At 40.3% G+C, this 24,988-nt stretch overlaps 1 protein-coding gene across 1 annotated transcript in view; it reads left to right on the plus strand.

The window, feature by feature from the left end:
- plch2a (phospholipase C, eta 2a) overlaps positions 1-24,988 on the plus strand; it is a 315,314-nt gene that overhangs the window by 55,053 nt on the left and 235,273 nt on the right. Inside the window, exon 4 of the mRNA XM_069918573.1 lies at positions 9,735-10,172. Within this exon, the coding sequence (XP_069774674.1) occupies positions 10,067-10,172 (106 nt within the window). The 5' untranslated portion in view covers positions 9,735-10,066. The remainder of the gene's footprint in view (positions 1-9,734; positions 10,173-24,988) is intronic.

Genomic DNA, 24,988 nt, shown 5'->3' on the forward strand with positions numbered 1-24,988 from the left:
GGTGAATATACATTGAGTAAATTCCAAAACTCCGAATATATCTGACATTTTATCATTACATATCTCCCTGCTGGATCTATTATTTCCTCTTCTATTTTAATTGGTACATTTTTACTGATTAATATAGCTACTCCTCTAGCTTTTGAATTATATGACGCTGCTATTACATGTCCTACCCAATCTCTCTTTAATTTCTTGTGCTCCATTTCAGTTAAATGTGTTTCTTGCACGAATGCTATATCAATTTTTTCTTTATTCAGTAAATTTAGCAGTTTCTTCCTTTTGATTTGGTTATGTATTCCGTTAATATTTAAAGTCATATAGTTCAACGTAGCCATTTCATACTTTGTTTATCTTTCCTTTCCGTTTCCTCATCATCATCTTTCCTTCTTATCCATTTATGCTTTCTTGTTTTGAACACTTTATAAGACAACATTTCTAAAACATCAAACATTTCCCTTGTTCTCCTATCTAAAATTTCTTTAACCCCACTATCCCCTCCCCTTCATGAGTTGTCCTTTACCCCTTGTCGGGCAACCACATCTCCCCTCTCCATTTGGATTTGCGAATTCACTCGCAAGCGTCAACTGATTTCGCAGTGACCGTAACTCCTCCCCACCCAGCCTCCCCCCAGAAAAGATTTCAATTTTCATATATAACAAAGGTCACTCTCTTAATTCCCTCCTTACTTCCTCTCTTCCCTTTCATTCCCTTATTAATTCTTATCTATACTCTATATATTTTCCTTTAAATACGGATACACTCATGTACACACACATATACATACACACCTATATATATATATATATATATATATATATACCCATATACACACATACATATAGTTCGTGGTCATTTTTACACTCGTTACATGTCTTCATCTCTCTGTCTGTCTTGTAGTTCTGCAAATTTTCGTGCTTCCTCCGGATCCGAGAATAATCTGTTTTGCTGCCCTGGAATAACTATTTTAAGTACCGCTGGGTACTTTAGCATAAATTTATATCCTTTTTTCCATAGGATCGCTTTTGCTGTATTAAATTCCTTTCTCTTCTTCAGGAGTTCAAAACTTATGTCTGGATAGAAAAAAATCTTTTGACCTTTGTATTCCAGTGGCTTTTTGTCTTCTCTTATTTTCTTCATTGCTTTCTCCAATATATTTTCTCTTGTTCTATATCTTAGGAATTTTACTAAAATGGATCTTGGTTTTTGTTGTGGCTGTGGTTTAGGGGCTAGTGTTCTATGTGCCCTTTCTATTTCCATTTCTTCCTGTAATTCTGGTCTTCCGAGGACCCTGGGGATCCAATCTTTTATAAATTCTCTCATATTCTTGCCTTCTTCATCTTCCTTAAGCCCCACTATCTTTATATTATTTCTTCTATTATAATTTTCCATTATATCTATCTTCTGAGCTAACAGCTCTTGTGTCTCTTTAACTTTTTTATTAGATTCTTCTAATTTCTTTTTTAAGTCCTCTACTTCCATTTCTACGGCTGTTTCTCGTTCTTCCACCTTGTCCACTCTTTTTCCTATATCTGACATGACCATCTCTATTCTATTCATTTTTTCTTCTGCACTTTTAATTCTTCTTTTTATTTCACTAAATTCTTGTAATTGCCATTCTTTTACTGATTCCATGTATTCTTTAAAAAAAATCCATTGTCTTGCCTTTCCCTTCTTCTTCCATTTCTCTATGTTCTTCTTCTTCTTTCTCTGGGTTGGTCATCTTTTGTTTCCTTATTTTCTTTTTACTCTCTTCTTTCTTGTTCTCTTTATTTTCTACGTTCTCTTCCTGTTGTTGTGTTGTAGCTGTCATCCTCAGCTGTGGAGATCGACTCCTCAGCTGGTCCCCCCTCCCGTCAGTGTTGTTTTTTTTCTCATGCGCGGTTGCGCACTTTTACTTGGCTCCGCGAGCCATTTTTGTAGTCCCGAGCTCGAGACTTCCAATGACCTGAGGGAGCGGGCTTCTCTCTCCGCGGCGGGCCTCCTCGGACAGGTAAGGCCTTCACCTTCTTCTTCCGACGTTCTTTCTTCTTCTCTTCTTCCCATTGCTTTCGACTTTTCTTTCTTTGCTGCCATTTTCTTCCCACCTTTACTTTCATTTTGTTTTAATTTTTATGTTTGTGCCTTTGTTTTATTGTGTGTTTTTTTAAAACTTTTCCGGAGAGGACTGGAGTTCCCTGACCGGCCACTACTCCATCACATGACTCCTGGTCTCCTTTCTTGAGGAAGGATGGACTGGGTTTGGAAGTGGTGCAGAAGAGGTTCACCAGGTTGATTCCAGAGAAGAGGGAATTAGTCTATGAGAAGAGATTGAGTTGTCTAGGACTGTAATCACGAGAATTTAGATGAATTAGAGGTGATCTTATAGAAACATAAAATTATGAAAAGCAAAGATAAGATAGAGGTAGTTAAGTTTCCATTGGTAGTGAGAACCAGAACTAGGGGACATAGCCTCAAGATTTAGGACGGAGATGAGGAGGAACTGCTTTTCCCAGAGGGTGGTGGATAGGTGGAATTTGCTGCCCATGGAAGCAGTGGAGGCGACCTCAGTAAATATATTTAAAACAAGCTTGGACAGATTTTTACAAAGTAGTGGGATTAAAGGATTTGGGGAAAAGGCAGGTAGGTAGAGACGAGCCTATCATCACATCAGCCATGACCTCATTGAATGGCGGAGCAGATACAACGGGTCGGATGGCCAACTCCCGCTCCTATTTCTTATGTTCTAACTGTCTCCTGATTTATTCAACTTTATTGAATGGCTTCTGTAAATACCATCCATAGATATTCCCTCTACAACTTTTGCTGTTTTCTCCACCATTATAATTGGTTATATTTGATATGATTTCCCTTTCACAAATCCAAGTCATTACTTTAATCACTTTCTGCTAGTCTAAATGTTCAGCGACTCTGTCCCAAATGACAGATGATAGCATTTCCTCACAACAGACTTTCGACGAACTGGCCTGTCTTTTCCAAGTTTATTTATTTCCATGCTTTTTTTTAAAAATTTTTATTTTTCACACCATAAACCACATTAACCATGATACATACTTTTTCCTTTTCAAATATATACAGTGCCATTTTCTCCTCCCTCCTCCCATCCCACCCTCCCCACCTCTCCCCTCCCGTCCATCCAAAGTACAAAATCTAGGACACATTAAACCAGTCAAACAATGTTGTCATTCAATAAAAATAAACAAGAAATTCCTCTGAGTCAATTCTTTTAATTTCCTTCTCCTTTCGTTAATTTAGGTAGTGAATGTCCCCGGTAGGTTTTCGCTATTGTGTTTCATGTAAGGCTCCCATATTTGTTCAAATATTTCAATATTATTTCTTAAACTATATGTTATTTTTTCTAATGGAATACATTTATTCATTTCTATATACCATTGTTGTATTTTCAAATTATCTTCTGATTTCCAGGTTGACATAATACATTTTTTTGCTACGGCTAGAGCTATCTTAACAAATCTTTTTTGTGCATCCTCCAAATCAATTCCAAATTCTTTGTTTATTATGTTACTTAGGAGGAAGATCTCTGGATTCTTTGGTATATTGTTTTCAGTAATTTTATTTAATATTTGGTTTAGATCTTCCCAAAATCTTTCTGCTTTCTCACATGTCCAGATTGCATGAATTGTTGTTCCCATTTCTTTTTTACATTGAAAACATCTATCAGATACTGTTTATTTAACTTTTGAGGTGTAATGTATAGCCTGTGTATCCAGTTATATTGTATCATACGTAACCTCGTATTTATTGTATTTCTCATCGTTCCAGAACATAACTTCTCCCATGTTTCCTTTTTTATCTTTATATTTAAATCTTGTTCCCATTTTTGTTTAGTTTTACCATTTGTTTCCTCATTCTCCTTTTCTTGCAGTTTAATATAGATATTTGTTATGAATCTTTTGATTATCATTGTATCTGTAATCACATATTCAAAGTTACTTCCCTCTGGTAAACTCATACTGCTTCCTAATTTGTCCTTCAAGTAGGATCTGAATTGGTAATATGCCAGCACTGTATCTTGAGTTATATTGTATTTATCTTTCATTTGTTCAAAGGATAATAATCTATTTCCTGAAAAACAATTTTCTGTTCTTTTGATCCCTTTTTTCTCCCATTCTCTAAAGGAAAGGTTATCTATTGTAAAAGGGAGTAACTTGTTTTGCGTCAGTATTAGTTTTGGTAATTGATAATTTGTTTTATTCCTTTCTACATGAATCTTCTTCCAAATATTGAGTAGATGATGTAATACTGGAGAACTTCTATGTTGTACCAATTTTTCATCCCATTTATATAATATGTGTTCAGGTATCTTTTCCCCTATTTTATCTAATTCTAATCTAGTCCAATCTGGCTTTTCCCTTGTTTGATAAAAATCTGATAGGTATCTTAATTGTGCGGCTCTATAATAATTTTTAAAGTTTGGCAGTTGTAAGCCTCCTTGTTTATACCATTCTGTTAATTTATCTAGTGCTATCCTCGATTTCCCCCCTTTCCATAAAAATTTCCTTATTATTTTCTTTAACTCCTTGAAGAATTTCTCTGTCAGGTGTATTGGCAATGCCTGAAATAGGTATAATATCCTTGGAAAAATGTTCATTTTAATACAGTTTATCCTTCCTATTAGTGTTAGTGGTAAATCTTTCCAATGCTCTAAATCGTCCTGTAATTTTTTCATTAGTGGATAATAATTGAGTTTATATAGTTGGCCGAGAATTTTATTTATTTGTATACCTAGGTATCTTATTGCTTGCATTTGCCATCTGAATGGTGATTCCTTCTTAAATTTTGAGAAATCCGCATTATTCATAGGCATTGCTTCATCTATTTTCCCTTCTTTCCCTTCGTTTTCAGTTTGGTATAATTGTTCATAGATTTCTCTAAAGTTTTCCTTGATCTCCTTTGGATTATATGTGATTTGTTTGTCTTTTTTCCTTGATGCCAATAACATTTTCTTAGCTTGTTCTGTCTTAAGCTGCCATGCTAGAATTTTGTGCGTTTTTTCCCCTAGTTCATTATATTTCTGTTTTGTCTTCATTATATTCTTCTCCACCTTATATGTTTGTAGTGTTTCATATTTTATTTTTTTATCTGCCAATTCTCTTCTTTTAGTTGTATCTTCCTTCATTGCTAATTCTTTTTCTATATTTACTATTTCCCTTTCCAACTGCTCTGTTTCCTGATTATAGTCCTTCTTCATCTTGGTTACATAACTTATTATTTGCCCTCTAATGAACGCTTTCATTGCATCCCATAGTATAAACTTATCTTTCACTGATTCCGTGTTTATTTCAAAATACATTTTAATTTGTCTTTCAATTAATTCTCTAAAATCCTGCCTTTTGAGTAACATGGAGTTTAATCTCCATCTATACATTCTTGGAGGGATGTCCTCTAACTTTATTGTCAATATTAAGAGTGAATGGTCCGATAATATTCTAGCTTTATATTCTGTTTTTCTTTCTCTATCTTGAATACGAGCTGATAACAAAAATAGGTCTATTCTTGAGTATGTTTTATGTCTAGCTGAGTAATATGAATATTCCTTTTCCTTTGGGTGTTGTTTCCTCCATATATCCAAAAGTTGCATTTCTTCCATCGATTTAATTATAAATTTGGTTACTTTGTTCTTTCTGTTAATTTTTTTTCCCAGTTTTGTCCATATTTGAATCCAAATTCAGGTTGAAATCCCCTCCTATTAATATGTTCCCTTGCGTATCTGCTATCTTCAAAAAAATATCTTGCATAAACTTTTGATCTTCTTCGTTAGGTGAATATACATTGAGTAGATTCCAAAACTCCGAATATATCTGACATTTTATCATTACATATCTCCCTGCTGGATCTATTATTTCCTCTTCTATTTTAATTGGCACATTTTTACTAATTAATATAGCTACTCCTCTTGCTTTTGAATTATACGACGCTGCTGTTACGTGTCCTACCCAATCTCTCTTTAATTTCTTGTGCTCCAATTCAGTTAAATGTGTTTCTTGCACAAATGCTATATCAATTTTTTCTTTTTTCAGTAAATTTAGCAGTTTCTTCCTTTTAATTTGGTTATGTATTCCGTTAATATTTAAAGTCATATAGTTCAGCGTAGCCATTTCATACTTTGTTTATCTTCCCTTTCCATTTCTCCATCATTACCTTTCCTTCTTATCCATTTCTGCTTTCTTGTTTTGAACACTTTATAAGACAACATTTCTAAAACATCAAACATTTTCCCTATTCTCCTATTTGAAACTTCTTTAACCCCAATCTCCCCTCCCCTCCTGAGTTGTCCTTTATCCCTTGTCGGACAACCACATCTCCCCTCTCCATTTGGATTTGCGAATTCACTCGCAAGCGTCAACTGATTTCGCAGTGACCGTAACTCCTCCCCACCCAGCCTCCCCCCAGAAAAGATTTCAATTTTCATATATAACAAAGGTCACTCTCTTAATTCCCTCCTTACTTCCTCTCTTCCCTTTCATTCCCTTATTAATTCTTATCTATACTCTATTTATTTTCCTTTAAATACGGATACATTCATGTATGCACACTATATATATACACACATATACCCCTTTACACACATACATATAGATCGTGGTCATTTGTACTCTTATTACATGTCTTCATCTCTCTGCTTGTTTTGTAGTTGTTCTGCAAATTTCCTTGCTTCCTCTGGATCCGAGAATAGTCTGTTTTGTTGCCCTGGAATAATTATTTTAAGTACCGCTGGGTACCTTAACATAAATTTATATCCTTTTTTCCATAAGATCGTTTTCGCTGTATTGAACTCCTTCCTCTTCTTCAGGAGTTCAAAACTTATGTCTGGATAGAAAAAATTTTTTTGACCTTTATATTCCAGAGGCTTTTTGTCCTCTCTTACTTTCTTCATTGCTTTCTCCAATATATTTTCTCTTGTTGTATATCTTAAGAATTTTACTAAAATGGATCTTGGTTTTTGCTGCGGTTGTGGTTTCGGGGCTAAAGTTCTATGTGCCCTCTCTATTTCCATTTCTTCCTATAGTCTTCCCAGGACCCTAGGGATCCAATCTTTTATAAATTCTCTCATATTCTTGCCTTCTTCATCTTCCTTAAGGCCCACTATCTTTATATTATTTCTTCTATTATAGTTTTCTATCATATCTATCTTCTGAGCTAACAGCTCCTGTGCTTCTTTAGCTTTTTTATTAGATTCTTATAATTTCTTTTTTAAGTCTTTTACTTCCATATCTACAAATATTTCTCTTTTTCCCATATTTTCCACTCTTTTTGCCAATTCTGATATGGCCACTTCCATTTTATTCATTCTTTCTTCATTCTTAATTCTTCTTTTTATCTCATCAAATTCTTGTAATTGCCATTCTTTCACTGATTCCATATATTCTTTAAAAAAAGATACATCCATTGTCTTGCTTTTCTCTTCTTCTTCCACTTCTTTCTGTTCTTCTTCTTCTTCCTCTGGTTTGACCATCTGTTGTTTCCTTGTTTTCTTTTTACCCTCTTCTTTCTTGTTGTCGTTATTGTCTGTGTTCTGCACCTGCTGCTGTGCTGCAGGTGTCTCTCTCAGCTGTGGAGATCGACTCCGCAGCTGTTCCCCCCTCCCGTCAGTGTTTTTTTTTCCTCGCGCATGCGCAGTTGCGCACTTTTACTCGGCTCCGCGAGCCATTTTTGTAGTCCCGAGCCCGGGACCTCCACTGAACTGTGGGAGCGGGCCTCTCTCTCCGCAGCGGGCCTCTTCGGACAGGTAAGGCCTTCACCTTCTTCTTCCGACGTCTTTCCTTCTTCTTTTCTTCCCGTTGTTTTTGGTTTTTCTTTCTTCCCTGCCATTTTCTTCACACTCTTATTTTCACTTTGTTTTGGTTTTTAAGTTTGTGCCTTTGTTTTTTCTCTATCTTTTTTAAACTTTTCTGGAGAGGGTTGGAGTTCCCCTACCGGCCACTACTCCATCACGTGACTCCTCATTTATTTCCATGCTTGAAGAAAAGTAACTTTGAACCCGTGCCCAAATGCACATAAATGTAGTCTTAAGTACTGTTATATCGGTAAAGATATGTCAACCACCACTGTACTCCATGAGGTCCAGTGGTAATCCTGTAGCCACCAATACTGTATCCCCCTTTTGTATAATGATGGTCCTCTACCAATTCATATTGTATCTCATGCAAACAATGAGACGCTGGAGGAATTCAGCAGGCGGGGCAGCAGGCTTTGATGGTCAGTCAACATGTCAGGTTGGGACCCTTTATCGAGACTAAAGTAAGGAGTAATATTACATACAGGTAGTCCTCAAATTACGATTGGGTTACGTTCTGGCACTCCCATTGTAAGTCAAGAAATCGTAAGTCAAAAAAGGACAGTGGGACCAGTGTGGGGACCAACATGGGGCTGTGGGGAGAGAGCGAGGCAATGGAATCAGAGTGGGGGCTGATACAGCGATGTCAGCTGACACTGAACATCATAGTCTAGCCTAGTCAAAATTAAACGTAAAGTATGGATTCGAAAAATCGTAAGTCGGGGACTATCATATGAAATAGGAAAGAAGCTGCAGAGAATCAGAGTGACATTAGGGTGATGTTTGACAGAAGCTGGTAAAGATGGAGACAGGTAGAGGGAGAGACCACTGGAGGGGGGGGGGGTCGGTGAGTGGGGGAATGTGTAGCTGGAGAGAAAAATAAGAACGGGAGTAGGTAAAGAAGAGATGAACACCTACTTGTGTTCTAACTTTTCTCTCTACATTTTATCTCTGCTTCATTTACTGTTTCTCCCACACGGTAACTTGTTCAATTCACCTGCCAGCGTACCTTTGGATGACGCAGGAAACCAGAGCACTCAGGGAAAAGTTATGTAGTCAGAGACACATTACCAGCAACCAAGACCAGGATCTATTACAGCTCTGTGAGACAACAGCACTAACTTCTGTGCTGTTCCAGTCATGGCAGACTTGAGTCAACCAATATTATTAAATGTTAAAGAGTGCCAAGCAGCACTCTTGTAATATGTGGTATTGCACCTTGGATTAAAACAATTTTCCTGGAAGAAGTTCAGTCAGGGAGGACAAATTTGCAACTCGTTCTGCTAGGTTTGGTTTACAGCTTGCTTGGGCATCCTGTAACAATTTTGCTTATCCAAAATTTCTCAAAGCTCTGACCCTAGTGACTGTGTTCCAGTTCATTTCCTGAGATGTCAACCCATCACTCAATCAGTCCTCCTCCTGAATTGGCTCATAAAGGCTATTGTAGCTTCAGCAACTAGGGCTCGAATCCGGTGCTGTCTGTACGGAGTTTGTATGTTCTCCCTGTGCCTGCGTGGGTTTCCTCCAGGTGTTCCGGTTTTCTTCCACCCTTCAAAAACCTATGGGGGTTGTAGGTCATTTGGTGTAATTGGGCAGTATGGGCCAGAAGGGCCTGTTACCATGCTTCATGTCTAGATTTTAAAAAATTAAATGTAAATGGCTTTTTCAGCTTGCTATTGGGTAAAGCACATAGGATGATAATTAATACACTGACATCATTGTCAGTCTGCCAGCTGGCTTGCCACACCACGTCTCCACACCTTTTTCCAGCAGCACCCTGTACAGCTGGGTTTCTATAAAAGTGAAAAGGGAGCTGGAAACCAGACCAGGTCCTTTTATTTGTAATCTGATATCTATGCAATAAAAGCAAACTTCTAAGAATTATGAAAGTAAGCTGATTTACTTGATCAAACATATCTCTTCTTTCCTTCCACAGGGCGCTGTTCTGAATTGGCCGGATGCCTTAATCTCTATCAACCTAGTCATTAATGAATTTACTCTCTTCAGAAGGGACATTCCATCCTCACTATCTCGCATGTTCAGTTGCTTTAATCTCCGGCACTCAGAATCATCTGAAAGCCCTTCTAGGAATGCTGGAATCTCAACCAAATGCCAATGCCAAGTGCTCAAATTTTTGCCTAGAGCCTGAAGGAGCTCTGGGGAAGATCGGAAGGAAAATCCACATATGTGAGCAGTGACGTCTGTGAGAACTCACCCCTTGAGGTGGCGAGGTTCAGTCACTCCCCATCTTACCTTTGGCATTTCAAGATGAGCCAGGCCTCACCACAGTCAGGATCCAGGAGCCATGAGAAGATCCAGGAGAACCACACTCTGCGTATTGACTACTTCCTAGCCAAGAACACTATCTATGGTGGTAAGTTACTCTTTATTAGATACTTATTTCCACATGGGTGCCATGGTTAATGTAGCAGTTAATGCAATGTCTAAATTAAAAAATTTAAAGCTTTAAAAAAAATTACATCGAATAAATGTCCAAGTGATGAGAGCAAAGGACATGCTAGAGTTTTTTGATCTTGGGGAGACCAAATGTTGTGGATTGAATTTGAAAGTATAATTGACTATGGGAATAAAGCTCTCGCCTTTCCCAGCATACCCACCAGCTCCTCTCCCACAACCCAAGGTCAGGTGGAACATGGCTTCCCTTCTATTCGGTAGTTCACAGAGACAGTCAAATGCAGCACCAGAGTTGTAGCCCGATTAAGTCATTTGACGTTAATGGAGGGCCCTATTTCCCACAATGCAGTGCATTGTAGAAGTGGCACTATCCAAGATCTTTTTTTTTTAAATTCTTTTTTTTGGATGTGGGCATCAGGAGACAAAGCTAGCAAATATTGCCCATTCCATGTTCCTAATGAGGTCATCTCAGAATATTGTTAAGAGTCAACCAAGATGTTATTGGTCCGAAGTCACATATAAGCCTCACATGGCAAATTTATTTCTCTAAAGGAATTTTGGCAGACCACGTGGATTTTTTTATGATAATATGCCGTAGTTAATGTTGTTGCTACTGACATTCCATTTGCAGCTTCAAATATAATAATTCAAATTTTGACATGTGTGGGTTTTGAGCTTGGTTTATGAGAATTACTGGACAATAACAGGAGTACCTTAGGTGTATCCCCCTGTTCTGGGTAATTCCTGAGGATGCCACCAGTCAAATGTGTGTACTTGTTGAAAGCAGCTTTCTATTAATGGACAGAGCAGCAATGTCAGAGGGAAGAAAGGTCATTTCACAAGCCAACACTTCCCATTCTGTACACTCATACAATTCCATCAATCACCAAATTGAAGCAAGTGGCTCAAAAGATAGTCTGGAATCTGGAGCACGGTAGCAATGTTTTGCTGTTAACCAATCTCCTTTAAGTTCACCAATCCTAACAGGAAACTCTACCTATGAAAGCACTGTTGAGTTCACTCAGAGTGCACGAGCAGTTGTTTGAAGATCTCAGAATGACAAACAGTGAACTTCATAAAGTAATATTTTTCAGCTGAGCTGCTGAATGCATTCTCAAGTCAAGTTTATGTCATCTGATTGCACAAATGCAGCCTGACGAAACAGCGTTCTCTGGTCCTCGATGCAAACACGCAGACACACAACCAGATATAACACACATATAGACAAGCAATACATATGCAGGACAAGTATTCATATATACAAATAAATAAATAAATGTTGTTTTGTGAATATGAGTGTCTCGGTTGGTTAGTGTGAGCAGTTCCTTTGGTTGTTCAGCATTTTCACTGCCCATGGGAAGAAGCTGTTCCTCATCCTGGTGGTGCTGGCTCTGATACTCCTGGATCTCTTCCCCGATGGGAACAGCTGAAAGATGCTGTGTGCAGGGTGGAAGAGGTCCTTAATGATTTTGTGCGCCCTCTTAAGACAACAATCATGTCGATGGTGGGGGGGGGGAGGGAGACTCCATTGATCCTCTCTGCCACTCTTATGGTCCTGTGGATTGACCTCCAGTTCATTTCTCTGCAGCAACCGGACGACACTGTGATGGAGCCAGCCAGGACGCTCTCAATAGAGCTTCTGTAGAAGGCTAACATAAGGGTTGCCGGTAGCCTTGCCCACTTCAGTCTGATGTGTGATGGTTAGGTGCTGGGAGCCGAGTTTATTTGTAAATACAAGTGACACCCAGAGACCACACATATCCAGCTGAGGTGGGATTTGAACTCAGATCCCTGGAATGCTCTTCCAGCCCGCCTTGTTACCAGTTGTGTAATTAGTCACGGCGCAACCAACTTGCCCAGCTAGATTATTATGGCCATCTCTTGTTGGCACATCTTACAAAGGATATTAAGATCTTGAAGGGGATATTCTTGCTGCGAGAGATAGGAATTAGATAGGACTCTATGGCAGGAGAGGGTAACCATGGTACTATAACATAGTATAAGGTTAGCATAGCGGTTCGTGCCTTGCTGTTACAGTGTTGTCTGTAAAGAGTTTGTACGTTCTTCCAGTGTCTATGTGGGTGTCCTCCGGGTGTTTCAATTTCCTCCCACCCTTTAAAAATGAATGGGATTGTAGGTTACTTGGATGTAATTGGGCGGCATGGGCTTGTGGGCCAGAAGGGGCTGTTACCGTGCTGTATGTCTAAATTTTTTTTAATGGTCTGCTTTCAATTAAGTTTTTTTTCAGGAAAATAAATACTTATGGGTTTACTTGTGATTTCATGAACTATTATTAATGTAATCAATATAAATACATATTGTATTTGATTCTTTAGGAGCCTATGATGTATATTCTTCGATTAAACTCAATAAAAATATTTTAAATAAATAAAAGGGTGTTGGAAGTAGGATCATTTGGGGGTTGTGATGTATTAACAGGAATCTATAACTTTGAAAGCTTTGGGGATCAAATGGCTTCATTCAGTGCTGCTGTGCTCTGGATTGAGAAAGGGCAGTCTCTGTGTTCTGTTTCATAGAGATGCATTGTTAAATAAACACTGGAGGAACACAATGCTAGAAGCAAATACTTCAATTTTCTTTGAAACTTCAAATTTACATAGAAGCAGTGTAAAAGAAAAACAATTATCTTTATTTCAAATGTTTAGTGATTAAAAATGTCGAAGGAGTGAAAAGTTTATTTGAGTGTAAGCTTGAGAGTTTTTTTATGTCATAAGTATAATTACAATGCACCTAAATCCTTAATTTATTTAGCCACACAGCCACGTGAGACGTATCAAAAGCAATCACATACATTTGTGAAATGACGTTCAAGATTAATCTTTCAGGCAGGATATTTTTCCACTGGTATGGAGGTCATGTGATGAGACAGTTAGGAAGCAGCTAACCATATCACCATATACAGCACAGAACAGGCCAGATTGGCCCTACTAGTCCATGCCGGAACAAATCCCCACCCTCCAATCCTCTCCCCTCCATGTAATTATCCAGTCTTTCCTAAAATGTAAATAACGTCCCTGCTTCTACCACCTCTGCCGGAAGCTTATTCCACATCCCAACCACCCTTTGTGTGAAGCAATTTCCCCTCATAATTTTCCCCCTGCAATCTCAAACCATGGCCTCTGGTTTGAATATCCCCCACTCTTAATTAAAAAAGCCTATCAGAGTTGACATCCCCAGCCTAGCTCCAATGAGCTCCCTTGGATATGATCCCTGGGCGTTGCCTTGGACTGTTGCAGCGGTTGAAAGTGCTACACCACATCCAATTGTATGGACTTTCATTGTCCCCTGAGGATCCAGTCAGTCTGTGGATGGGGTGTGTAAAGTGCTGCTGAGCTGGAAGTTGTCATTTTTTTCAAACTGGTTAACCTGTGCTTTCCTTCCAATCCTGGATTAATGCCTTGGCTCAAAGTAACACAAATGCAGAACACCTTTAATGTCCCAAGTGCTTCCCAGGAGCATTATCAAACAAAAATTGACACTGAAACAAGAGGTGGAGGAGTCCCAGAGACAGCTACCAATGGTGGAACAAGGGAATTGGGAGCACAGAAGAGTCTGAGATGAAGGGGTTGTGAAGCTTGAGAAGATTGTGGATTAAGACAGTCATTGTCTATAGGCCAGGTTGCATCATATGAAGGTCTGGGCCGGTCGGTGCTGGCTTGGGAAAAACTGTCAGGTTTAATCGGGACATGTTCTCAACCTGGCTTCCTTAACACAGAGGAGGAAGACTCCAGAATTTCAGCAATGGAGTTCATGTGTCCACGAGTAGACTTCTCAACAACAAACTCAGATACTCATTTAAGGACTTTACTTGTGCACTTTATTGGTTTCCTTTTTTTATTCTCTTCTGTATTGCAGTCAGTTTGTTTACATTCGTTATCTGTTTACAGTTCTTATATGTATATGCTGTGTACAGTTTATTTTTTACACTACCAATTGGGGGTAACTCTGCTGTGCCTGCAAGATAAAGAATCTCAGGGTTGTATGTGATGTCATATATTTACTCTGAAAATCAATCTGAATCTGAGTTAGAGAGTCATATGTGGGGAAAAAAGGCCTTTTGGCCCATTTGTGTCCATGTCAGCCAATGCCCATTGTTGTATCTCCCATTTCCCTGCAAAGCCATATCCCTCTGGGCTTTGCATTTCAAGTATTCATTTGAAACATTTTTAAATGTTGTGAAAATACCTGCAACCATCACACCCTTCAGCATTTTATTCAAAGTTTCAGCAGCCCTCTTTGGTTTAAAAGAAGTCTATCTCAAATACCCTTTTCCTGAAGCTATGCCTCATCATAGATTCTGCTGCTGGTCAGGACACTCCTCAACCTTCTTCAATCTAAAGAAAGAAATCCCTCCTATCTAGTCTCTCTCCTGGGAGCCAAATTCGTCCGTCCCAAGTAATATCCTGGCGAATCTTGTCTGGACCATCCCCAGTAAAAACATCCTTCTCAAGGTCTGTTGAACAGAACACACCTGTGCCTTAATTAATGTTTTATATAGCTATACCCGACTTGCTCATATTCTCTGCCTCAGTTAATGAACCAAATCTTCCATAATGCCTTAATAACCCTAATATGCTGACTCCTTCAGAAATCCAAGATCCCTCTGTTCCTCTACGTCCATTAGTTGTGAACATCCTAGCCTTATTAGCCCTCCCAAAATGTTACACCTTTCATATTTCAGGATTGAATTCTATGTGCCATTTCTCTGCCACCTTACCAATTGTTAGCTCTCCCCATCACCAATCTCCATGCCATCTGCAAATATATATTCACATCTGGATTGCTTAAGTACTCCACTGGACATAAATTTCGAGAACCAAGTCTTGACCATCACCAAGTCTATTTCTGATCTAAATAGTTACATTTACTTCAGGAACTGTAACATCTTACCTTTTGATGTACACTTTCCAACATCTGTTTACAAAATGTGTTCAAAATTTTGGTTAACATCATTGATATTACTAAATTACATCAAGAGGGTGACACAAAGTTCCATTAAGATAGCTCAGCTAGTCAGAATAATGTGCTGGATAAGATACTGGGCCTTCTTTCCTCTACAATGGAGAGACTGGAGACAGACTGGGAGATCGCTTTGTTGAGCATCTCGACTCTGTCCACCACAAAAGCGCGGATCTCCCATTTCAATTCCCCATCCCATTTTCCTTGCTGACATGTCTGTCCATGGTCTCACACACTGCCAGACTGAGACCACCCACAAATTGAAGGTAAGACACCTCATCTTATGACCGTCCAACCAAATAACATTAATGTCGACTTCCCTGGCTTTCGTTAAATCCCCACCAATGCCTTCCTTAGCTCTGTCTCTCCTTTCTGTCTCCTTTTGCACAAATATCATATCCAATTAACACCTTTTATTGGTCTGGATTCCCAGCCAGCATTATCTGAATTCCGAGACTATCTGAGATTTCCTGCTTCTGGCTTATTCTGCTCATTCCTTGAAGAAGGGTTCAGGTCCGAAATGTCAGCAAATATCTTTGTCTCCTATAGATGCTGAAAAGACCGGCTGAGTTCCTCCAGTATTTCGGTGCGTTTTTACTTCCTTCTTCAACCCCCATCTCTCCCTCCTTGAACCAGTATCCACCACTTTGAACCTCAAACCTGCAGCTTAATCTATGGATAGCATCCAGGTAATGGCCCGATTTGCTTTGCTATGTCTCACTCAGTGGCATGCTCTTGATAAATAATAAATGATGGAATAGATGTCTTTGTGGCTAAATTTGTGGATGATACCAAAATAGGTGGTCGGGGAGGAGGGAAGAGGTGCTGAGGAAACGGAAAAGCTGCAGAGAGATTCAGATAGATTCGGAAAACGGGCATCAGGAAGATAAACAGGAAGAAAATTTAAAATTCTGAGGTGCACGGGGACTTGAAAGGTTGACGTCCAGGTTGAGTTGGTGATGAAGGCAATGTTGGCATTCTTTTCTAGAGAGATAGCATACGAGAGCAGGGATGTAATGTTGAGATTATAAATCAATGGTGAGACCTCATGTGGGGTACTGTGGACAGCTTTGGGTGCCTTATTTGAGAAAATACTTGCTGGCATTGGAGAGGGTTCAGAGAGATTTACTAGAATGAAACCAGGAATGAAAGGATTAGTATTATGAGGAATGATTGTCGGCTCTTGGATTGTACTTGTTGAAGAACAGAAGGATGGGTGGGGGCCTCATAGAGGCATTTTGAATGCTGAAAGACCAAACAGAAAAGACGTGGCAAGGATATATCCCATGGTCGGGGATTCTTGCACAAAATGGCATAACTTCAAGATAAAGGGGCATCAATTTAAAACAGAGATGTGGAAACATTTCTTTATTCAGAGGGAACTTGTTGCCACAGGCAGCAGTGGAAGCAAGGGTGTATTTAAGGTAGAAATTGACTGGTATTTGATTAGTCAGGGCATCAAAGGGTTATGGAGAGTAAGTTGGGGAGTGGGACTGATGGGTGATGGATCAGCTCACGATTAGAATGGTGGAGCGGACTCGATAGGCCAATGGCCCTACATCTGCTCCTATATCTTTTGATCTAGTAAATATTCACAGTAATTTTAGTGTAAAAAGGTGACTTGCAATAGTCCATAATTAGTGTTCCAAGGAGAGGTTCAAGAGTTTGATAACTTTTTGAAAGGCTTCTGTACTTACTGACCGAAGGTAGGAGTGAGAAAAGGTTGTGACCAGGGTGGTGGGAGTCCATCATGGAATTGGTTACTACCTTCCACCAAAGACCAACACCAAAGAGCTTCTGTAATTACTGTGCTTCTGGATGTTGGCTCTGCCTCAGTGAAGAAGTGAACATGACCCGCATCTGGCACACAAAGAGTCAAGGAACTCCCAGAGAGATTAGTTTCTACTTGCATGGGGATCTTGGGTGCTGCAAGACCTTGAGTATGTGATGTTTGTGCAAAGATTCTCTCACTAAGACAAGGGAAGGAATTTCAGTTCCAGCCCCTGGCATGTTCAGCCCCATGTAGGCATGTTCAGCCCTGTGTGGGCATGTGGGAAATCTGAACTGGAGCCAAAGAAAGCAAGGAATGAAGCAAAGGATAAAAATCTCCCGACAGGTTGGGGCAACAAAGGAAGTGAGATTTCCTCTGCTATACTCCTTAACAGACATTTGTTAATCCTTTTGTGTCTTCAGAGCTCAAAGTACTCCTCCCCTCATCTTTTCCCCTCCCCATCCCATCTTCTCCCCCAGGGATACCATCACCCCTCTCTCCCTGCTCCTCTCTCTTCCCCTTACTCTCTCCTTCAGGTAACCTCTCACACCTCTGTACCCTTTCTCTCCCTCAGCCAGCTTCTCCTTCTCACTCAGCAATTTTTCCACTCCTCTCTTTCCCCTTTTCTCCAGTCCCCCTCTTCCCAACTCCCCCACCCTTGCCCTCTCCCTCAGTATGAGGGACATGAAGGCTAATGATGGAGGAAGGAGGGGATATGTGTGGGAGACTGAGTTAGCATCAGATGAGGGCCAGGTGTTTGGGGACATAGAGGGCAATGGGAAGGCAAGGAATCTCCATGTGAAGCTGCCGTGGGACTTCGTTTGCCTCCTGGCCTCCTCTGATTGGTTGGCTTGTCACGTTGCTGGTTCTGGGTGAGAACTGCCCCATGTTAAGGAGAACTGTTCCATGTTAAGGGTAACTCCACATTACACACCAAATGACTTGGTCTGACTCTGCCAAATTCTTCCCTGGAAGTTAGTATGAGTACCAGAATGTTGGCTGACTCTGGGATTCGCTTCGCTAGCACCTTTGCTCTGTCCTCATCAGTATCCCACTTCAACAATGATGTGTCTGTCCATGGCCTTGTGTAATATCAATCCAAAACCACCCATAAATTGGAGGAGCAACACTTGATTTTCTGTCTGGATCTCTCCAACCAGATGACATTAACATCATCTTCTCCGGTTTCTGCTAGCCTACTCCGCGTTCTCCCTCCCTTCCCATTCCCTTCTTTCTTCCAGCTCTCCACTCCCTTCCCTCTTCATTAACAGAACCCTCCCTCCTTTCTCCTGCTTGCTGTTATGCTCTCCCTCCCTTATCCGCATTACTTCCTGCCTGTGGGTCCATGCTCCTCTCCCTGCCCCTCCCCCCACCATTTTGTTCGGGCGCCTGCCCACATCTGGATGAAGGGTTCAAGCCCTGAAACGTTGGTTTTGTATTTTTATTTTTGCTACATAAAGGACTCTATTTGGCCTGCTGAGTTTCTCCACCATTGTGCTTTTACCTCAACCACGGTGTCTGCAGTCTTTCATGTTTAACTCCTGTCTTTGGGCCAGGTCATTTAGTTTAACCCACCAGCCTTCAAATCCTTCCAAGGTTGAGATGGTTTAAAAGTGCCATGCTAGTACCTTTTGTAGGGATACCAGCAAGCTGAGCAGATCAAGGCAATATCTTTGCAATCCTAATATACTATGCATCCAGCTTCCCACTTGCTTAATAATGATGGCTTTCCCTAAATCCCTTCATCAGAGGGGGATCCACTGATATTCTTTTTCTCTGATTCTGAGGTCCATTGAATTAAAGTCTGTGAGTAAATGGGATTCATATAGATGGGTGACGAGGATGGCATGGACATGCTTGTGCTGTGCAAACCTGTGACCCCATATCTCATGTCTCTCCTCTAGACAAGGAATGCAAGCACTAAATGCAAACAGTATAGTCTGTAAAGAATCAATGAAGCAGAACTTATTTAAGAGTAGGGAGGTTCGGCTGTACAGGTGAGACCTCACCTGGAGTACTGCATACAGTTCATGTCTCCTCGCATGAGGAACGATACACTTGGCTTTGAAGGTGGTGCAGAGAATCACCAGGTTGATTCTGGAAATGAAAGAGTTAGCCTGTGGGGAGATATTGAATAGCTTGTCTCAATACTCATTGGAGTTTAATAGGATAAAGGTCATCTTACACAAATTATGAAAGGAATGGATAAAATAGAAGCAGGAAAGTTGTTTCCACTGTTAGCTGAGACCAGGGCTGAGATCATAGCGTCAAGATTCAGGGAGTCGATTTAAGACAGAGATAAGGGGAAACTGCTTCTCCCAGACAGTAGTGAATCTGTGGGATTCTCTGCACAGTGAGGCAGCAGAGGCGGCCTCATTAATTCATTTGAGGTAGGTCAAAGTTTGAATAATTAAGGATCATGGGTAAGTGGACCAGCCGTGATCTGATTGAATGATGGAGCAGCCAGATGGCTGCCTTCTGCTCTTGATTCTCATGTGCTCGTGTCTTTCTGTTCTTGTGAAGTGTTCCCACTAGAGGGCACCCGTGATACTCCCTCTCTGGCCTCTCCACCATTTACAGCAACACCACACCCAGCTGTTTCACTTCTCACTTTAAATTCTTTCTTTGTCCAAATTCATGTTTCCATTTCTATCTCTGCATTTTCTTCAGTTCTTATTTCACCATCCATTTTTTGTCTGCCTCTTTTGAATCCCATTCCTCTTTTCTCCCAATTCTCTCTCTCCCTCTCACTTTCAGTCTGTTCCTCTAAACTGCCACATTTTTCTCTCCCGCTGTCTGAATACTTTCAATCTCTCTTGGAAAACCTCCTTTCTGTACACTCCCTCTCTCTCTCTCTGTTCCTCCTAATCAGTTAATTATTGGTGTGGTGACACCAATACCCCTGAGTGTAAAGACCTGAAAAAGGTAGTGGACACAACCCAGGTCATCACAGGCAAAACCCTCCAACCATCAAGAACATCTACAGGGAACGCTGCCGTCATCAAAGACCCACACCACCCAGCACACATTCACTGCTACCATCAGGAAAAAGGTATAGGTGCCACGAAACTTGCTCCACTAGATTCAGGACCACCGTTAGACTCCTCAACAATAAACTCAATCAAGGACTCATTTAAGGACTCTTACTTTTGCACTTTATTGATTTTTTTTGCTCTTTTTTGCAGTCAGTTTGTTTACTTTCTTTATTTGTTTCCTTGTGTACGTTAAATCCGTTTTTTTTTCTGCACTACCAATAAGGGCTAATTCTGTCTTGCCTGCAGGAAAAAGAATCTCAGGATTGTATGTGAAGTCATGTGTGTACTTGTTCTACTTCACAAAGACAGCACCAAAGGTGAGAATTGAACAAGGGTTTTTGAAGCCGTGAGGAAGCTGCATTACACACAGCACCTTTGGCCTGTCCTCAAAGGGCAATCTCTCACTACTCTCAATACAGCCCTCGAATATCAGACCAGACCATGTGCTCAAGCCAAAACACAAAGCTGGAGAAACTCAGCAGGTCAAACAGTGTCCTTGACATAGCAAAGCAAAATACATAACCGACGTTTTGGGCTAGAGGTACCTTGACCTGCTGAATTTCTCCAGCTCTGTGTTTTTACTTCAACCACAGTGTCCACAAATTTTTGTGTTTTTCTTCATGTACTGAAGCCTTTGTGTATTGTACTTGAACCCAGAATCTTGTGAATCAAGGTGTTACCAATTGAGCCTTTAACATTCCAAACTGGATGTATGATAATGGTCATTGAACCACAGGATGCAAGATTAGGACTGTCTGGGCCAGATCAGTGGGCCTCCCCAGTGTGACTTTGGACTGTCCCATCTCAATCTGCAGCCATGCATTGTTATCGGAACAAACACTCTGGACTTGATTGGGAAGCACATGGTGCAGTCAGAACTGGTGAAGGGAAAGTACTATTTATTCCCAGCATATGGAAATATTGCAAGGTTTTTCCCTGCACACAACAGACAGACAGGTCCATGCTTGGTGCTGTGTTCACACAAGAGCTCACTGAACCATAACCTGCAGATAAAGTCAAAAGCCAAGATTTCAGCTCTTCAGCAAGTAGTTTTCTAATTACATTCTGTCAGAATGTGTTGCAGTCACTGCTAAATAGCTTAATGTGTAAATCTACAGAGCCTTGCATCAATTTTATTTAATGTTCTCCACCAATCAGCTGCAGGAACTGCTCATCCATCTTGTTTAACTTGACAGGAGCACCCTTAGTATTCATGAACCAATGGCATCAGCTAGGCTCAATGTTGTGACAGTTTGTTTACTTCATGTCACCTCTGCAGTGACAGTGTGCTCTTGCTTTCCTTCTCACTTTTGTCCTTTCCATCCTTCTTTTCCTTAAACTTTATCTCAAACGAGGTTCATTTGAACTGGGATTATTCGATAGGACAGGATAAAGGGAGCTTTAGTCTGTATCCAACACTGGCTCTGGAAGTTTTTGATTTAACGATTTAAAGGGAACATTAATTTATATATAATCCCGCCTCTGGGATTATTTGATAGGACAATGTAGAGGGAGCTTTATTCTGTATTTACCTTCTGATTTAGAAATGTTTGATGTGTCGGTGTGGAAGAAGCATTATTCTGTGTTCCGGGAGTGTTTGATAAAACATCTTTATTTATTTGTCTGTGGGATATCCACGAACAACACTGGCAATACCAGATTTTACTGTCCATCCCTAAAAACCTGTGAGGAGGCAGGTATGAGATTGATGGGTTTGACATAAAACACAAAAGTCTGCAGGCGCCGTGGTTGAACTAAAAATACAATGCTGGAAAAACTCAGCTAGTTAAACAGCAAAGATAAAGATGTTTTGGGCTTGAACACTTCATCAAGGTATTGACAAAATGTAGGCAGGTGCCCTATCATTATATACAAGATGGTCCTCTTACCAAAAGTAAAATATTTCATCTCAACTCTCCTTAAATTTAATCCCCTCCTGACTTTGCTCTTTCCTACTTCTTCACCATCCAGCCAAGAGACCCTTTAGGCTATCATGTCATTCCGATTATCACGCACCTATTATCCAAATCCAATTTACCAGTTGTTGGTCTGTAGCATCCTTTGCCTTGGTACTTTTAATACTCAAGGTAATTCTAAAATGTTGTGAGGTTATCTGTCCCCTCCTCCCCCCCTCAAGCAGTGCCTTTCACATTTCCAACCATGCTCTGCCATCGTTGGGCTCAGCCATGATCTAAAATGGTAGTGCCGGCCCGACGGGCCAAATGGCCTACTCCAGCTCCTATTGTCTATTGTCTATTAAGGTTGGGTCAGCATTCAGCAAGATGCAGAAAACCTTGAGATTTCTCACTCTTTACAGGCTATTGTTGATCATGGACTCCTTGCTAAAGGGCCTGCTTCTGTATGGTATCCAGGTTGGGTGGGGCAAAGTCTGTATGGCGAGCCACAGGTTCAAGGCTCTAGCCTATTAAAACTCTGCCATGGAGGAAAGGAGCAAATAAAAATCTCACTAGTGTTATTGGATCTTGAAAAGCCAATGCAGCAAATCCTGAGGCTGTACTGATCACACTATCAAGTCTGTCCCTCTTGCCTTGATAAACACAATAGAAGCCTCTTGAAAGATTTATTTCCTCTCACATGCTCTGATTTTTGTTGTTGTGACTGGACACCATTTTCGATCCATTTTTAATGTAGTTTGCAGTACCTACACTATTTATTTGGATTTATGCTGACATCCTGGATTATTCCCTAGATTCAGTTATATTGCTATTGTAGCTTGTGTAAGAATTTGCTTTCCACACTGGGAGCGTGTGCTGACATGGAGAGCCCTGTTGCAGCTTCAAACTACCACAAGTTTTCTATTAGTTTTCTGCCTTGGTGCCTGAATTTTCCTCTTGGTTTTCAGATCCACCCAGTTCCCCACCTGGGTAACTTCCTGTAGCCCTACAAACCAACAAACTCCGTTATCCTCCAGTTCAGCTCAAACTTACCCACTTGGGGAAATTTATGGTGGACAACTAACCCTACCAATCTGCACACATTTTATCTACCTTGATTTTTAAAACTCTTCTTAAAATTTGTAAATTTATATTTAGATATACAGCGCAGTATCAGGCCATTTCAGCCCTTAAGCGCATGCTGTCCAATTAACCTACGTCTCCTGTACATTTCACAAAGGTTCATCTTTGATTAATCTTGTTATCTGGCTAGATATCTCAAATTTCAGATTTCAGTTTAATTGTCAGAGTACACACATTACATTACAAACAACCCTGAGGGTCTTTTTCCTGTGGGCGAGGCAGAAGTACCACTTGCTGACAATTCGCAAAAAAACCTGACTCAACATACACATGTAAACAAACAAAGAACTCTAAAGAAACTGACTGCAATACAGAGATAGAAAAAAATCAATACAATGCAAAAGTAAGAGTCCTTAAATAAGTCCCTGATTGAGTTTGTTGTTGGAGAGACTGATAGTGGAGGGGTAGCAGCTGTTCCTGAACCTGGTGGTGTGGGTTGTGTGGCATCTAGACCTCTTCCCTGATGATAGCAGCAAAAACAGAGCATGTGCTAGGTGGTGTGGAGCCTTGATTATTGCTGCTGCTCATCGATGGCAGCGTTCCCTGTAGATCACACATGTCAAACTCAGGCCCGCAGGCCAGATTTGGCCCGTGATATAATTATATTTGGCCCGCAAGATCATATCAACTATGTATTAGAGCTGGCCCGCTGGCCGACGCCCCAGTATAGCGCATGCACAGCTAATACTACAAATCCCAGAATGCTTTGCAAATGCATTGGCGCCGGCCCGTCAGCCCGCTAATCGCCCCCACCTCCTCTCTTTACTTTCATTAGCATCTGCGACCTGTCGCCCAACTCACATGTAATAAACCCCTTACGAAAAATGGCCAAACCAAAGACAGAAAACAGGACCTTTCAAGACAGGTGGGAGGGAGACTATATGTTCATCATTTTAAAAGACACACCTGTTTGTCATTGAAGCAAGTTGTTTTTTTTTGACTTGTTGGCTTGTGAAAAAAATACATTTAAAAGGAGCTTAAAGGCTATAGAGAAATATTATTTATTGAATATTTTATTTCTCATTTGTTAATGCTTCTTCTGGAAAGAGTTTAACCAAAACTATTATTAAACATTTATTTTAATAAGAAAAAGTTTAACATTACATATGTTGAAAGAAGAAAAAACATGCAGATGTTGTTGAAAATTTTCAATAAATATTTAGTTTGGTCCACGACTTCGTCCAAGTTTTTAATTTTGGCCCTCTGTGAATTTGAGTTTGACACCCCTGCTGTAGATGTTCTCAATGGTGGGGAGGGTTTTGCCTGTGATGTCCTGGGATGTGTCCACTACCTTTTGCAGATCTTTATACTCAGACTATCTCCTTATGTTACAGTTAAATTTTCTGCAACATGCCTCTGAAGCATCTGGGAACGTGCTATTAAGTGGAGGCAGGTAGACAGATGCAAGTTGTTACACCGCTGCACAAGACATGGCCTGATGTTGGCAGGGAGATTGTCGCAGGGCGTACTGAATAAAGAATTAAAGGAACTGTGGATTTAGGATCATCTTTGTCGCATTTTCAGAGAGAGAGCAAATCGGAAGGAGATGGAGAGAACGAGAGAGAAAATAATAATGAATGTCAGTGCAATAAATCATGAATGAATAGAGCAGAGGAGAGAAGGTCAGCAGATAAAATGAAAAATTGAGGAAAAGTATATAGTCATAGAATCTCACAACACTGGAGCAGGCATTTCAGCCCTTTTTGTTTATGCTAGTTCATGGAATGAGCTGTTTAAATGAATCCCAGTACATCACAAATCCTTCAAACCGTTGCAATTTGGATTTATTTCTAAAACTCTACCGTGGCAACAAAGGTCAGATTTTATTGCGGAGAAAATACAATGCGGGAGAAACTCAGCTGGTCAAACTGCGTACTTTATATACACACGACCTACAACATGATCCCGTTACTAGACACATCCTCCCCTCTCTACCCTCCACAGGGACTGC

Source organism: Narcine bancroftii, chromosome 2, assembly GCF_036971445.1.
Source record: "Narcine bancroftii isolate sNarBan1 chromosome 2, sNarBan1.hap1, whole genome shotgun sequence".
In the NCBI taxonomy this organism is placed as follows: Eukaryota; Metazoa; Chordata; class Chondrichthyes; order Torpediniformes; family Narcinidae; genus Narcine; species Narcine bancroftii.